The sequence below is a fragment of the Protopterus annectens genome, chromosome 7.part0, assembly GCF_019279795.1.
Source record: "Protopterus annectens isolate FY-2018-M chromosome 7.part0, PAN1.0, whole genome shotgun sequence".
Taxonomy (NCBI): domain Eukaryota; kingdom Metazoa; phylum Chordata; order Ceratodontiformes; family Protopteridae; genus Protopterus; species Protopterus annectens.
This window is the reverse complement of record NC_056739.1, coordinates 1,056,536,356-1,056,553,718: the sequence shown is the minus strand read 5'-3', so window position 1 is coordinate 1,056,553,718 and position 17,363 is coordinate 1,056,536,356. Positions and strand designations below refer to the sequence as shown.

Genomic DNA, 17,363 nt, shown 5'->3' with positions numbered 1-17,363 from the left:
AAAAAGTGCTCCCTCATCTCTCTTCTTATTCATGTCATCTGAATAGCACTTTCATAGTAAATAATATTACAAAATGCTTGTATCAGCCCTTAACATGCAGAAGTCTAAGTATTCCAGAAACTGTTGTTGTTTGTCTTTTGGCTTTTCCCGGTTAGGGGTCACCACAGCGGAACTCCGGTCTGCTAATGATTGGCAGTAGATTTTCACAGTGCCGAGTAGCCAGCTTGACGCCCAACCTTCAACGAAGGCACGCCAATTCACGCATGTCTTTCGGAACGCCACTTGACCTGTGGGGAAGACATGCAGACTCCACACAGAAGGCACTCCCCACACTCCAGCCGAAAATCAAACGGGAGAACCTCTTGCTGTGAGGCAACGCTACCACTGCACCACCGCGGATGACTGTTCTGCTCTATTAGAATTCATATTGGCTACTCACTACTGTTGATATGTCTGCAAGCAAATGCTCTCATTATCCACCAAATAATACTCTTATTTCAGACAGATCATTATATAATAATGCAGCTGTGAATCTTGTTACCTCTCAGACTGGCATGTTGCCTTCTACTTTTCCTGAGGTTGCATTAGTATGCACAGCCAGTGAAATTTCAACTACACATTTTCTGATGTTACTCAATGTATTTCTCTGTAAATGCAGTATAATGCATACTATCATTGCCCCTAGCAATGTGCACACTTTTCAGTCCAAGTTAATGTCAATACTACTTTCCAGCCTACACTGCTACATCCTTTTCTATTCACTCCTACCTAAGAAAACAGACACAGGGACACCTACCTGATGCATATGTGTTTGACAGCTGACGCCAGCAGTGTGTTTTTTACTGCTACAGGTGTGTGTGGTTACAACTTGACAATTGAATTGGTCACTGTGTCGGTCTTACAAATAGTAACAAACCAAAATTTGAAAATGAGCATAGCTCAGAGTGGGAGAATTATGAGTATTCTGGAATAATCATAATATTCATTGAGAAAAATAGTTAGAATTTCAACAAGATCCACTGAAACTGTTGCCAGGTCATTTGCAAATTGCTTAAAATAACTATGGTATAAAACATAAAGCTTACGACTGTCACTTATTTTTTTTTATTTCTCAAGGAACTGTCAAAATTCCTGAGTAGGAGTGAACAGAAAAGGAAACCGTGTCAAAAGTGCTGTTCAAAAAAAAGTTAGTTCATGAATGGAAAATGTCAACGGTGAATCAGTATATTTACCAAGTTAACAGAGGAATACATTAGACATTATGCCTCAGTTCACTCACCAAGTTAACAAATAAATTATAAACTACAGATAAATCTAACAGTGCCAATTTTCCTATTTATGACTTAGAAGTGTGGACTTTTGTGAGCTGTCATACACTTAGAAGCACTAACCAACATTATATTTGGCATCCTTTTTAAAACTTCATACAAGCTAAGGGTAGAAAAAACTAAATGCCACACTTCAGATGGGTGATGAGTGGTTATGTTAGTGAGCACTAGGTTGCATACAAGGATGGCCTTGGGATATAATTGGTAGTAGAACTGTAACAGTATTCCAGATGTCCGAGGTTCAGAATCTGACTGAAGTACTTAATTTTTCACCATTACCTGCATGCGTTTCCCAAGCATGTGCGCCATATTCCTGTCAGGCTTTTATGAAAAGTCTTTCAAAACAAACAAGTTTTACTAATGTCATTGATAGTTTCAAGTGACAGACATGAAATTTCATCTACTATCATAAAAGTATGCCTTCATTGCTGATTGGATTTTTAGCTGACAGTACCTTTCCTGCAGAAGCCAAGGGCTTTATGCTTTGACAGGCTTTTCATAGAAAAAAAAATCACCCTTTGCTGCCAGCAAAGTATCTGGCTTTGCTGTTGTTGCCAGTATGAAGTGTTTCTATTTTATTTACGTAAAAAAATCAGGTTCCAGCAAGGTGAACCAGGAACCTGGAGAGCTTAAGTGAGTTTCATATTGTACAAGTGTTCACTGAGAGAGGACTCAGATGCTGAGCTGAACAAAGTTATTTGTTACAAGATTATAGATTTAATCCTCAGTGCTAATCCGACAGGTCTCCCAAGCTGAATTGCTTTGTGTTCTAATACTTGCTGAGTGATAAGGAGTGACATGTGATCTGTTTTAAACACACCATAAACAGTGCAAGTTGTTTGCCTTGTCATTTTATCAGTGCATGATTGATTTCCTGCTTTCTGTATGCTGGAAATTCCTCTGTGGATACTTCATACTACATACCGCTGAAGCTGTTCTTTATAGGATGTTGGACAATGTGCTATGCAGTCACACGGTTAGGTGTTACATTAATGTTAAGATGAAGACAGGAACAGACTTTGAGAGTACAGTTCAGCCCGTATAAGTGTGTGTGCATCCACCTTCATAGCCCTCTCTTCCCACCAGTGCAATACTCCTATCCTTGATGACTTCAGAAATGGAAGTGCCACGCTGTCTTGTGACACGGCATCCTTCTCCTTTCCCCTCATTTCTTTTCCTTTCCTTTGCTTTCCTTTCCACTGATGTCCTATATGACTACTGGCAAGTTCTGCACTTGCAGCAAAGGGCAGTACAGCAACAGAAGTACCTGCAGACAACATGTCATGATTTACCATTTTTTTTTTCAATGGTCTCTTAACAGTTTTGTCTTTTTTATTTTATAACTAAGTATAATGGGTAGTTGGAGTATGTGCAAAGAAAGAGGATGTGTGTGTGTGTGTGTGTGTGCGTGTGTGTGTGTGTGTGTGTGTGTGTGTGTGTGTGTGTGTGTGTGTGTGTGTGTGTGTGTGTGTGTAAATCCTGTGATGTCCTGGCATTCCACCCAGAAATGGGTTTCTGCCTTACACATGTTCACTGCCAGGCAGGCTCTTTCCTGTCCGACCCTGACAGCGTAAATAGAATAAATCTGATATCAGAAAATGAATAAATGAATGAATTAAATGTAGCCATGAGAAAATAAGCGACCTGCAGTTGCTTTCAGCCAAGCTGCGAGTTTTAACAGCATCTGAATATAAGCATCTCAACTCATAAAGTGGTTAACATTATAAAAATGACAAAACAAACTAAAACTAATAATGCACTTTTTTTTCAACAGCACTGGTTGTATGTTGGATCAAAACATGGCCTTGCCCAAGTGAGCCCACACCAGTGTGAGCTGTATGGCAAGGCATGTGCTGAGTGCTGCTTAGCCAGAGACCCCTACTGCACTTGGAATGGAACATCCTGCAGCCACTATATCCCAGTAGCACGAAGGTGAGACATTAAGTGAGCATTTATAAAGAGCTGTATACAGGAGAAGACATTCTGTTATTGCTCAAAAAACTGTGTATTTTCATACGCATGTTTCTCTAGTTTGTTTTCCTTTTTTTTCGCTTCATATACAGCTTCATAGTTTTTTCATCCCTTAATTATTGAGATAACACAAACTAAGGGATGTGCAAGTACTGTGTATCACAGTGTCGATTCTGTGTTTTCTGACATTTGTTAAAGCAGTAAGTATTTAACAAAGAGAGAGATAGACTGTAGTTTTGCGATCTAGAGGGAGTATGTAAATGTACTGAAATTAGAAAAAAAATGATGTAGCCCTTAAAGAACACGATATAAAGAGAGCCTTTAATAAATTGATCTCCTAAGCCTAATGCATTCAGGGCCTGACTGATACAGCTGGCAACACTTATCACATCTCCAGCTCTTTATTCCAAATCTCTTGACATGCCAAATGTTACATTGTGTTGTATCAATAGGAAGGATAATATACTCAGAGCAGAAACATTTTTCCATGTACAAGAAAGAAAACGTGGTAAAGAATTTGCCACAAGTAAGTCATCTCATTTTCCATTCAACCAATGTGTCAGCTGCAGCTGCCTGGTGACCTCTCTCTTCAAAGTAAATTAATTGTGGAGTCAGACATTTGATGTATTCCTTTCTGTAAATTAAGTGTAAGCGAAGCATTAAAAGGGACAGAATGCTACATTAATACATTTCCTGAGGAAAAAGCCATAAAAGTGTATAACATGATTGGATTTCAGGAGTGAGAAGGACAGGATGTTACAATGACAGGACAAATGATTCACAGCCATTGTGAACCAAGATATAAACCACTGTTAACTTCAGTTGTTCTTTATGAAGACAGAAGGTCACACAGTCACACATAATGTATTACAGTTTAAGTTACTGGATCAATCAATCAAGGCAAAACCATGAATTTAATGAGTTGCATTATTCAGTATCCCCAGACTGACAATTGGTGCAAAGGTTAAGGTTGTGAGCTGTAGTTCCTGTGATATACGGTTTGATTCCTTCAGCCTTTGTTTGCCTGCTGTGTGACCTTCTGCAAGTCACTTAAACAGACATTGCTCCCAGGCCTCCCCTGAAAAGGGACTGTGTGTTCAGAGGACTAACCTAGTTAAATATGATTACTGCTGTTATTATTATTATTTTTCATTGATATGAGATGTATAGTATCAAACATTATTAGTCAAGGGAACATTACTAAAAGAATCCAATTTTGCAGTAAAGAAAGTGACTGATGTACAGAGAAACTAAAATTACCATGTCACAATGAAAATAGATTTCACTAAAGAGTTAAATATGTGGGTCTATATTAGATACTCAAACGTTTGAAAGTTTGGCTGCCAGATGGTTGACACCATATGATCAAACTTTCAAAAGTTCTAATAGTTAATAAAAAACAACAAACTACACAAAACACCTACCTGAATGGTTTAAGCAGGGGGGTGCAATACCCCATGCACCCCCACAACCCCCGCTCTTTAAATATACCAACTCTGAGATTGCACTACAGTGCAGAAAAGGGAAATCTTCCCATTCCGCACCGTACGGAGATCTCCATTACAACTTTCGAACATTCAAAAATCCGATCATATGGTATAGACCATATGACACTCAGAATTTTGAATGTTCAAACATTCAGTATAGACCCAAATATGTATAGAGTAGCTTGTGGTATAAAAGAAAATCAGAAAATGAGTAAAACAGAGTAACTCAAGTCACAGTGTCTCAGGAAAAAATAACAAGTCAGCCAAATATGGAGCATAGAACACCTCACATAGCAGAAATGGTTGTAAGCATAATAAAAATAATTACCCTGATATTAATGAAGTCTGCAGAAACTGTTTCAGAAGGAATCATTTTTCCAAAGTGTGTAAAATGAAAGAAGCATATTTACAATGAAAGAGGTGGCATGCATTAGATCAGAGTAAAGAAAATGAGCTAAGTTTGGACAATGTGTTGAGAATATGTAGAGTCTGAAATGTGTACAAAGATAAAAGAAAAGTCACAGCACTGAGAAGGTGAGTTGGAACTCTAATAGGTAAAGTCAGAATTAAAACCTAATGTGTAATGTTTATACTGCACAATTCTGCAAACTATAATGTGATGTCTATTTAAATATTCAAAGAAAGGGTCAGAACAAGAGAGAAAGAGAGTGAGAGCAAACTAAATACAGCATTGAATGAACTGCTTACTTATCTTGGGTATCATGTAAAACTTGAAGGGTCAGAAAGAGCTATTCTGCAATTATAAGAATAAGAAAGTCAAGATGCTTTTCCAAACCACTGGCATAGGTTGTGTTCAGTCTGTACTGGGTCATTTTACTTGTCAGATGCATAGCACAATAAAAATAATCTAGAGTAGGAACACAGAGTTTAAGTGGAGATCACAAAATGTACATTATGAGCATTTACTTAAAGATATATTTACTGGCTTGGTTTGCTATCAGGAATTTATCATACTTCCCTCATGAAAGATCAGCACATGACTGATAGAAAAAAATGCTCTATGCAAATGATGGAGAACACTCCCTACAAATCCCATATGTAAATATTTAAATGAGTATTTTTGCAGGAGCAAGATATCTACCACCAACACCACCCCAAAACTTGTACACAAAACTCCAGTCTCACAATAGTGAAGAAAAGAGAATCTGTCAACTGAAGCACACAAAGGTTTCACACAAACAGTGATCCTACACAGGATAAACATCTAGCCATTTGTCAGCAGTGAACTGTAACTTTGACCTGTTGCATTCAAGCAGTTATAACCTAACTGACTGGTCCTCAGTCACCTGTAGAGAAACAATTTCTTATATTTGAATATATCCTACCATACAGTCTGTAGTGCATACTCCACGGAAAATGCAAACTACAGCTGAGAAAGACCTGAATTACCTAACATAAATGGACATAATTTAGAAACAGATCCACTATGACATATCAACACCCAAGCTTTGAAATGTACATTCATTGAACATAAATGATAAAAACACACCCCTGAACCTTCCCATAGCAGAAAATAATCTTTATATTTTTTCCAGGAGGCAAGCCCTTCTGATTGTCCTTGTGAGGGATTTCACCTCTCTTACTGCCCTTACTGAGATATATTGATTCCACAGTCACAGAAATGTGAAGAAAGAGAAATATACTGCAAGAACAAACATAGTTGATGCATAATCTACAAGGTGTAATCAGCAATGTACATAATGTGATTGAGAAAACATAAAATCTAGGAAATGGGATTGGAGACATCAGCTGCCAATTAGATGTCAAACACTTGTAAGATAATCAATTCAGGAAAAAAAAGAGCTTGCAGAATAGGAAACATCATGTGGTGATTCCAGATAAAATTGTATTTGTATAGATGTGTAAATCTTGAATAAAGCTATAAATGGATCATTACTACTTCATTAAAGTCAAGAAGTTGTGTTTGGCACACCTGGAACAAAGTAATTTTCTGTGTCTCATGCAAGCTATGGATTTGACAAAAAAAAACTTTTAAGAAGAGTTCTAAGCTTTGTACATGTAATTTACCTGATGGGAGGTACTGCTTTCTAATGCAACTGTTTGGTATTTTGTCAGCACTGAAAGTGTTTCTGAGAGCTGTTGCTCTGATAATCAAAGGGATTTAAGAAGTTGCTTGTATAATTCATGATGTATTGCTATGATACAAACTAAGGAACATTATGACATGAAAATGACTGAGTTACTGAAAAGGCTTAGACAGAGTACCCTCAAGCTTGATAAAAGTAAGTATAAATTCAGTGTCACAAAAGCTAAGAGACATGGCCCATATTTTACTGCAAGAAGGCCCTAAACCTTATACTGAGAAAGTAAGAACCATGATACAGATGTCCTGATCTGAGGGCAAATACATTTTCATGCAATTTCTAGGAAAGATGCAGCATCTTTCTAAGCTTATTCAAAACCTGTCAGAAATGGGTTTACTGCCGAAGAAATTATTAGAACGTGCTGCGACATAGTAGTATAACACAGAACAAATAAGTACAATTATGTGAAAAGTTCCATGAATATATTTATGAGATAGCTCTATCGGTGGAAACCTACTATAAATCATTGCTGGGTATATTTAAGTTGCTTAAGACACCACCACCAAGTTTACAATGAAAGCCAATGAAACTTAACTGGCAAGCATAAATCAAACATCTTTTTGGGAAGAGACTAACATAGATTTATGCAATGAGTTTAAATTGAGAGTTTGCAAAAGTTGTTTTGATTATAAGACCTTTGAAAAGTTATATGGCACAAAATATGTTTCCTGTGTGATTATTTACATTAGGAAAATGGAAAGGACTTTGCAGCAGTGTATTTATGACCTCTTAAATGGTTTTAAAAACAGTGACAAGAACATTTTATCAAAACATAGTACATTCTGTTCACAGTTCAATAAATTTACATTTTTGTATTAGACATTTGTGTCAACAAATACCAGGAGTAAGAAATGTGAGACTTCCTAGAGTTTAGGGAGCTTTGGTGACAGTTATGACTTAACTGTATTGTGTCTTCTGGTTTAAATGAGCATGTTTCATTAAAATGATTATTGAAAATGCAAGCTGACTTACTTAGATGAATGTTTAACTGTTTTTATTAAATTCAATTGGTGTACATCACTTCCTGGATGAGCATATTTAACACAATTGTGGATAATTTTAAATTATTTCTGATGAAGTCCATGTCTAGTGGGACAAAAGTGCACAAACAATTTTTTATTTCCCCAGGTTTGCTGTAGATTTGTTCAATGCTTTGTTGGTTGCTGTGGTTTCTGAAGTTAATCTTTTTTGTATATATTGCATATCCAGATGGAGTTTTCTGTAGGTTTGCCATGTTAGTGAGTGTGCTAAACTGCATCTCTGTGTTGTTGTTTATAGACGCAATGCACGCCAGGTGACACATAATGAAGACCCCCTTGCACAATGCCCTAGTCAGGGTAAGTACCATAAAAGCTGGGCTGCCAGAAAATAACCCCATGCTTTTTTTAATGACTAATGTATAGATGTTTTACTCATTTGCATACTTACTAGTGATTAACTTATTCACTACATTTATTTATTTTATTTTTATTTATGTAACATTTGTTTAACAAGAGAGTCTAACTGGACAATAATCCCTTTTCAGTTGAGACCTATGGAGAAAAGCTCCACAATTAAATACATTTTACATAGAGATAATGCATCATATATATATAAGAAAATAACATTTGCAATAGTCATACACATGGTGTGTGCATAGGGCATAATTACATGAATGCTGTTAAGTTTTTATTCATTCATTCATTTATGTATTTATTTATTGACATTTAACTACCAGAAAAATCTGACTAGGTAGAAGCCCATTTTCAGTGGACGCCCAGGGAGAAAAGCTCCAAATTATTACAAAACATCTTAAGAACAATAATTTTACAATCTTCACAAATAACACAAAAACATCTGCAGTTTAAATAATTTAAATAATTATAACATATTAGACATAATATAAAAAGATTGGTTAAGAATCAATGCAAGTTATGTGACAATCATTTAATATTTAATGACATTTTAGACAATTTGTAGAGAAAGTAAGGGTAAGTAAGTCTAATACAAACAGGAATTGCAATATGACTATAGCACTGTTCAAGTTTTAATTTTTGTGAAGCCTGGAGGCTAGTGAGGATGAGAGCACCATAAAGAAGTGAGGGAAGGATATAAGTAGCAGCAAGTGTAGTTTTAATTGTGTAGATGAGAAAGTTTTTGGCTTCGTAAGGTATCCATTGATTTTGATAAGTTTCTCTTATGCAATTTTGCATATGCAGGTCAAATGCAAAATTATCATCCACTATCACCCCCTAATAATTTGCTATGAGAAGTGACTTCAGTGACTGTATTATCAAGAGAGAGAGAAGTGACTTCAGTGATTGCAATTTGTTTTTTCATAAGAGAGGGAACTGAGGGAAAAAAGTAGTAGTTTGGTCTTTTTTGGGTGGTGGGGTACAATAGACCCCTTATGTTGGAAGATAAAATACTGCAATAATGATCCTAGAATAAGAAACATGACTGTTTGGTTAATACCAATTGAGAACCAACAATAAAAATGGTGTAAAATGCTATTTAGGAAACAAAGAACCAAAACAGAATAACGTTCTTAAAGAAATGCAGGTGCTGGAGTGGAATAATAAGTAAATCCAAGAAGTTTTAAAATCAATATTTTTAATTCAAACTGTAAAATAAAAAGAATATACAGAACAGCAATTTTGTTCCAAACAGTGAAGCACTTTTGTATCATACAATAGCTCCCAAGACTTCTTCACAACCAAGGATATACACACAAGACCTTCTATATATAAGAAGCCTACAATTAGGGACTGGTAATCCAGTTAAGGGATAATGAGCCTTATACATCAATTTAAAGGGGTATTACACAAATATGTAATAAAAACAAAAAATTAAATGCAAACTCAGAATAAAACCTAAAATGTGTCTTTCCATGAAAAAATATCATTGTAGAAATTAATTATGATATTTACACTACCAAACTCTAATACAGATGCTTTAATCCATTAAAAACATGTAAAGTATGTCATAAAAAATACATTGTATAAAATCAATTTAATACCAGGGATCACTTCTAATTCAACCATCATTAACTATTCTTAAAAGTACTCTAAAAACATATGCTCCATGAATCAATTGAATCCATTAGTAAAACAGGTACTTTTGTACAGAGTCTGCATGTCCTCCCTGCGGACACGTAGGTTTCCTCTAGGTGGTCCAGTTTCCTCCCACATTCCAGTGATACGCAGTAGGTGGATTGGACATGCTAAATTGGCTGTAGGTGTGAGTGTGTGTGCGAGTGAGCGGTACAGATGAACTACTGCGGCAGGGCTAGCCACCCGGCTCGAGATGATTGTCACTGTTGAAGTGACACCCCAACCCCATGTGCAAAATGGGAAAAAGGGGTTGAGGATGGATGGATGTACATATGTACTTAAGAAATTTGTAAATATACTTTAAAACTGAATATATAGTTAATGTTGCCCTTGTAATTTGTCAGCTCTCAACTTTAATACAGGCTTTATAGAAATGTTCTCATTTAAACCCAGAGGTATAGCAGCATTCACTTTTAACTGCCAAACAAATTCCCTGTACTCCAGTCAGTCACCCAGTCATCTCCCCTTGAGTTAATAGTAATTTTGTCTGTAACACCAAACACAAATGAACTGAACCCTGAACATGTTCTGCAGTGTTTATACAAAGCACTAATCTTGTTTTAATCAATATGTCATAGTTATGGTCATAAAGTATTTTCTAAAAGCTTGTTCGGTCTTCCCTACATAAAACAAGGAACAGGTACTGCATTTGGCAAGGTACACCATCTTGGTTGTCAAACAGTTTCCCTTCAAAAATTTAACTTTAACATCAGTAATAATCAAGTGGTCAATCTGCACAATACATGGACATTGTCTACAGTGTCCTCATTTCAAAGTACTACCCTCAGTCATTCCAGCCTGCACATTTCCCCATTTTCAAAAATGTTCTTAACGTTCTTTGAAATCTTATTCACAAAATTAGACTGGCCACCTACCACTGAAAATATCATAGGGTTATTTCTAAGTATAGTCTATTTTTTTTCCTACAATGATCCATAGATTTATAGATTTATATGTGTTTATTAGGCTAACGATCACAAAGGCCTTTATAAGCCTAGCCATGCATCCCAAATCTATGACAAGTTCTGATACCATTGATAAGGGTAAGCATAAGCTTGGGAGATGAACATTTACAGGTTACCTGTGTCCATTAGAGACATAGGCATCAAACTAGGGATGAATTTCAAGTTTCCCATCCAGTTGTCCACTTGCACTTGAATTGGGTTAGGGAGGAACTCTGCTTCACATGGATGGGGAGCCTGTTCCATAGAAGGGGTAGTCTCTGGGATACATACCTAACTCTCCAGCAGGTCCTATTTAAATCACAGTCAAGATTGAAGTCTTTAGAAGGGGTAAATGTCCTTCTATTAATATGCTGCTGTATCCATAACATGTTACGTTAAATTCAATCACATTAGCTGTACCAAATACAGAAATAGCACCTTTCCTTGTTTTGGAACAGCACTATTTGGGAGGCTGGCATAATGGTTAAGGTGTTTACCTTATAGACACAATGTCCAAGATTTGATTCTTACATGGGGTAATTGGCTAGGCTTAAAATGGCCCACAAGGGCAGTTAACCTACTACTAACCTATGAACCTATTTCTAGGAAGGCAAGTGTATAATAACACTCTGTGTGCAACTCAGTATCACTGAACATCTGCCTGTTTCACCTAAATACAATTTTGTGTGAACTTTAGCCACCCAGTCTCTGCCAAAGGGTGTCCCAGCAGAGGTAAAAACCAACACACTGCCCCCATGGTGCACAGCATGCATTAGATACTTGAAGTTTAGGAGTAATACTGCTAGAAGTCTGTTTCTCATTTCCGTTGATAGAGTTTATTCAGATTCTGCACTATACAGATTGGGAGTACCTCGGTGCTAAGGTCCCTACTTTTTTGCTATATTTGTAAATAGGTTTATGTTTGGAAGCACTGAGAAGGTTTACAACCACAATCTTGAAGCCCACAGTATTGAAACCTATAATCCTGAGACCATAACGTCAAAGGACTGTGCAGTGGTTTAGGGGTTAGCGCTGTCACAGCAAGAGGTTCTCCAGTTCGATTCTTGGCTGGGGTGCCTTCTCTGTGGAGTCTGCATGTCCTGTCTGTGTTCGTGTAGGTTTCCTCCCGGTGCTATGGTTTCCTCCAACATTCCAAAGACATACACTAGGTGGACTGGACACTCTAAATTGGCTGTAGGTGTGAGTGTGTGCATGCAAGTGTGTGGCACACCCTCTGTGGAGTGTTGAGCATTGGCTAGCAACCCAATCCCATAAAACCTGTACCTGCTACAGAAACAACAAGTGCTGAAGGGCGTGCATTGCCCGATGTGCTGAATACATGGAGTGAATCCAGGATAACATCAAAAGACCAAAACGCTGAAGACACTGTCTAAAAATCTTAAATACCAAATTCCACTACCAGTGTGAACCCAGTAGCAATTGCTAACATGGGTGAGAAGTCCAAGAGTTCAATACTGTGATCTTCAGTATTTTTGGTCTTTTGATATTATGGTGTCAGGATTTATAGGTTTCATAACATGGAGTTGGTTTCCAGATTAGAATACACTGCTATGTCAATGAGTCACTTGTATGTGAAGCCAGACATCAGTACACTTGGTGATTCAGTTCCACTTGTACAGTGTGTTCATTTGTCACATTACTTGTAGGCTATCCTAGTGAATGCCATCCTCCTAAACTGAGCTACAACGATAACTGAGCTACAGTCTTAGTGCTTCATTTCAGTCCTAGCTGGTGTTCACTTAGAGGTAGAAGGGGTGTAGCCCTCGTAAATCTCATATGCCATCCAGTGTACAGTCAAATGTGGTACTCAAATACCCACCACACTTCACTAGATATACGAAATTCAGTTTGCATCTGAAAACTGAGAATCTGCAGTCCAGCTGAATACTTCCACATTGAACATGTCTCCCAGAGTAAATATTTTACTGGGAGGGTGCTTTGTTTTATGGTGACCCTGATCTTTCACCAACTTACCCAGCACTCTTAACAGTAAAAAACACAATATTTTCAGATTTAGAGTATTTGAATTTTCAAAAAGAGAAACCAGTATAATTGATTCAATTAATAAAAATCTAACCTAGGCAGAGAAAACAGGCATTTAGGGTTAATTGTAATTGGACTCTAAAATGATGACACATGTACATTTATAAGAAACATAGTCTTTCTCTCAAGTTTCTAGTATGGTGTAAATATATTCATGTTTAACCGTCTCTTGCATATTATCCTAGTTGTTTGTTCTCATCTCAGCTCAGATCATGTCTGAAAAATGTTTTTTTGTCACTTAATATACACACATACATATACACTGAAGAAGGGGATTGTGTGTGATGCACTGCAATTATAGATATTAGATGAGAATCTGAAAGATTGAAAGATGTTAATGGATAGTACAACATACAAGCACAAATCTGAAAAAGGTCTACATAATATGATATGGCAATAATGCAGAAATAAAATGGCTTGTGAGGAGTTAAACTAGTATCTGTAAGAAGTTAATAAAATGACCCTCTATTCAACCAGGACAGCTGTTGGGACTCAAGGGAAATACGTTTGATGAAAATAGAATACCAATATTCTACTGACTGACTGCTTTTCATCATACTGCGTATTTCAATAAGAGTTGTCTGGCTAGGGAACCGGTTATTAAAACTGATACATTTAACTTACAATCCTAAAATTAAGGACAATTTAGGAGAAACACCAGTTAAGTTACAAGAGAAAAAAATAAGGATTTACGGAGGTCATATGAGTGCTCAGTGGATGGTTCCACCTGTTCCATTAACGAATTGCTCTCACATATATGGAATCTGTAAAAGCGACTATTGTGAAATAACCAGCAATATTATGAAATCTAGAGGAGACAGGATATTATTTCAGAAAGCATTCTAACTATAACACTACAAGTAATAATATATATATATATTAGTGGGTAAACATGATACCTGCTAAAGAAGAAAAGGCATACATTTATAACTGATATTTTGAACATTTGTGAAATATTAAAAAAAAGGAAAAATAGTTCTTTGATTATTATACTGTGTACCACTGTATCACATATCAATTTTTGTCAAGGCTTTATATATATATATATATATATATATATATATATATATATATATATATATATATAAAAGTCAGGAAAATGAAACTCTGTTTTAAAACCTAAATTAAACTATGTAGATTGCAACAATATATGGCAAATAACTAAAAGGACTAAACTGTATGTATTCTTTGATTATCTGACAAATAGCTAGTCAAAAAGACAGGTAAGAAAATATGAGCTCTCAAAAGTAAAAATAAATAAAAAGATAAATAAAAATGAAAATGCTTAGTATGCAAAGTTAATCTTCCCCCTGCAGTTCAACACTGGGTTCAGTGAAAATCTGACAGATTTATTTTTTAAGGTACCAGTTAATTTCAGAAATAGAATTTCCAAGGCTTTTTCAAATGATGATTTACAGTATAATATATATATATTTTTAAAATTTTTAAAAGCAGTTTGGCAGAAAGTTGGCTGAGCAGCTGTATGACGTTAACTGTAGTTAATGTATTTATCATTTACAGAGCTACTCATTTCAAAGAGAGTATCTGGAAGGTTCATATAATACTTCTTTCATTGGACTGGGAGAGTATCCTGATGGGAATAGATGGCTGTAGGTTTATGATGTGATTAGATCAGCAAACAGCGATAAACATGCAGAATAAGCAGTTATTCCAAACCGGCTTTTCAAACAGGGTTGTACTGCATAGAAAACATCCAAGGTATAGCAACCTCATTAACTAAGGCGGTGCAAAGGATAAAGTCCTCTTCATGTCTATGGATGCCATTTTGGGTTGCTTATTTACCCTGAAAGCATTCACACAAATGTCTTTCACTCTTGACATTCTAAGCTCAGTTTATGCCTAGTGAAAGGAAGTTGTATATCAGCTCCCTTACACAGTGTTACAAATTTTATGACAGATGTGTGTAATAAATGAAGGTTACTTTTTACAGGTTCATCTCTGTGACATAACATAGCCAGTACAGTTACAAAGTAATAGGGTCACAGGTTTGTTTCCAGACTTGAGTGCCATGTGTGTGTGGAGTCAAAATGTCTCCATGATCAACATACAAGTTCACACTATCTCCAGTTTCTTCTTGCATATCAGAGAAATGCAGGTAGGGGAAATGGCAGTCAAAATGCAAGTGTGAGGCACATCCTGTAATTACCTGGTATCTACCCAGCACAGGTTCATTGTATACTACCCAGGACAGGTCCACTGTATACTACCCAGGGCAGGTTCACTATATATTACCCAGGAGAGATTCACTGTATACTACCCAAGACAGGTCCACTGTATACTACCCATAGTAGGTTCACCGTATACTCCCAGGGCAAGTTCAATGTGTACTACCTAGCCCAGGTTCACTGTCTGCTACCCAGGACAGGTCCACCGTAACTACCCAGCCTGGGTTCACTGTATAGTACCCAGCCCAGGTTCACTGTATACTCTGCAGGACAAGTTTGCTGTATATTACCGTGTATTACCCAGGAGAGGTCCACTGTATACTCTCCAGGACAGGTTTACTGTATATTACCCAGCACAGGTACACTGTGTACTACCCAGGAGAGGTCCACTGTATGCTACCCAGCCCAGGTTCACTGTATACTAGCTATCAAAGGTTCACTAAATACTACCTAGCACAGGTTCACTGCCTTAGGCCTAATGCATAGTGGAATAGGCACATGTTTCCTATAAACATGAACACAGTAATGAAGATGTCAGAGAACTAATGAGTGGAAGTAATAGAATACACTGAAAAGCTCACTGCCACACATCTTTGAACCTCTTAAATAGAGGTATTTGAAGCAATCTTTTCTAACCAAAATGCATTGTGATGGATAGCATCAGTCTTTAAAACACAGATATATGTTAGATTTTGTCAGACTAATCTAGTGAGATAAATGTCGCTTTGGGTACTGTATAACATAGTAGAGGCATGTAGTAACAATGTAATAACTTGTTGTAAATAAACAGAGCTTCATCATTCAGCAAAACCAAACTGGTGACCTGCAGATGTGGACTTCAGTTAGCGTTATGTTAGAAACAGACAGCAGTTGCTTTGCTTATTCATGTTTTGACTGAAGTGGTTTAGATGTGACAAAGCTGTGCACTGACGATGTGTTCTTTAAAAATTAGTTGTTTTTTATAACTAGTTTGTATTGCTTTTTACGAAATAAAACATCGCTGTGAAGCTTTGTTATAATTTTGTGTAAAACATAATTATATTTTCTAACAGTGATTTATTTTTTGGTGTGACTGAGATTTGCTCCTTATATAATGCCTTTGGTTACAGCTTGTTAAAATCTTAAATATAGTGTGCAGATCAGATAGCTAGACCATGGAACAAATTACACGTCAGAGTAAGAAACAGTAATGCTGCCGAAGTTTCTACAAAATGGACTGGCTTCAGAGGCTTTCCTACACCCCACTGAGGAACCATCTCTCAGTATTCAGTTCCTCAGTAGTCCTCAGCTGCTGTTTTCCACAGGAAATCACTGCCACTGTGATCTTAAAGTGTACACCAGCCGTGATTTCCCTCTTTTTCGTGATCGGAGGTGTGGAGGGGTAAGATGTGGGAGCCCCCCCCCCCCCAACCAAAAAACAGTTAATTTTTTCATCTCATTGAGTTCACAACCAGTTCACCTCAGTGAAAGGAAGTAACTTGATGTTTCTTATGTGAGGCAGTGAGAAGGTTTCTGAGGTAAAGGTTTACAGACATTAAGGAAACATATAGATTTCCTTATCTGTATTTTGTATGAATAAATCTTCCATTAGCCACAGTTTTGTAAAAAGTGTTTTTTCCCCCCTTTAGGTGAATGATAATAGCAGCTCCTACTTTATGGTGGAGTATTAGTGAAGACAAGCAAAACATTTCGGCAAAATCAATGTGCTAATTAAACAAATAGGAAAAAAAAGGGTAGAAAAAGAGACAAGGGAGTCAAGAAACAGAAGATAAACATGCAAAGTACAAAAACTGTAGCCAACTCTGGTAACGAAATGTGATAAATTATTTCACAGATATACAAGAGAACAAAAAACGCATGGTAGAAAATGATGCTAAAACAACATGGCGAAGCATTTCTTATGGAAGAGGAAACGGGGCATTTATCGTATCTCTGAAGGAATATGGGGTTGAGTCCATTCCTTTCTGAAAGAGAATAGTTGCAATGGACTGTCATACGTTAAAGGTAGTGAGTGCAAAGAAGTCTGATGGGATTCATGATAGATTTCTTAGACAACTGCTGCAAGAAGAGGTAACTCTAATCTTTTCAGTGTGTCATGGTTCCTGAAGAGGAAAACAAAACCTCAGGTTCCCCTTCACAAAAGTTGGATCAAGACAGACTGGAAC

The 17,363-nt window shown here is 36.8% G+C and overlaps 1 protein-coding gene across 1 annotated transcript in view; it reads left to right on the top strand.

The window, feature by feature from the left end:
- The window catches only part of LOC122806852 (semaphorin-3A-like), a 1,149,356-nt gene that overhangs the window by 1,108,497 nt on the left and 23,496 nt on the right, over positions 1-17,363 (top strand). The window contains exons 14-15 of the mRNA XM_044077612.1: positions 3,103-3,260; positions 8,191-8,249. Coding sequence (XP_043933547.1) covers positions 3,103-3,260; positions 8,191-8,249 — 217 coding nt within the window. The remainder of the gene's footprint in view (positions 1-3,102; positions 3,261-8,190; positions 8,250-17,363) is intronic.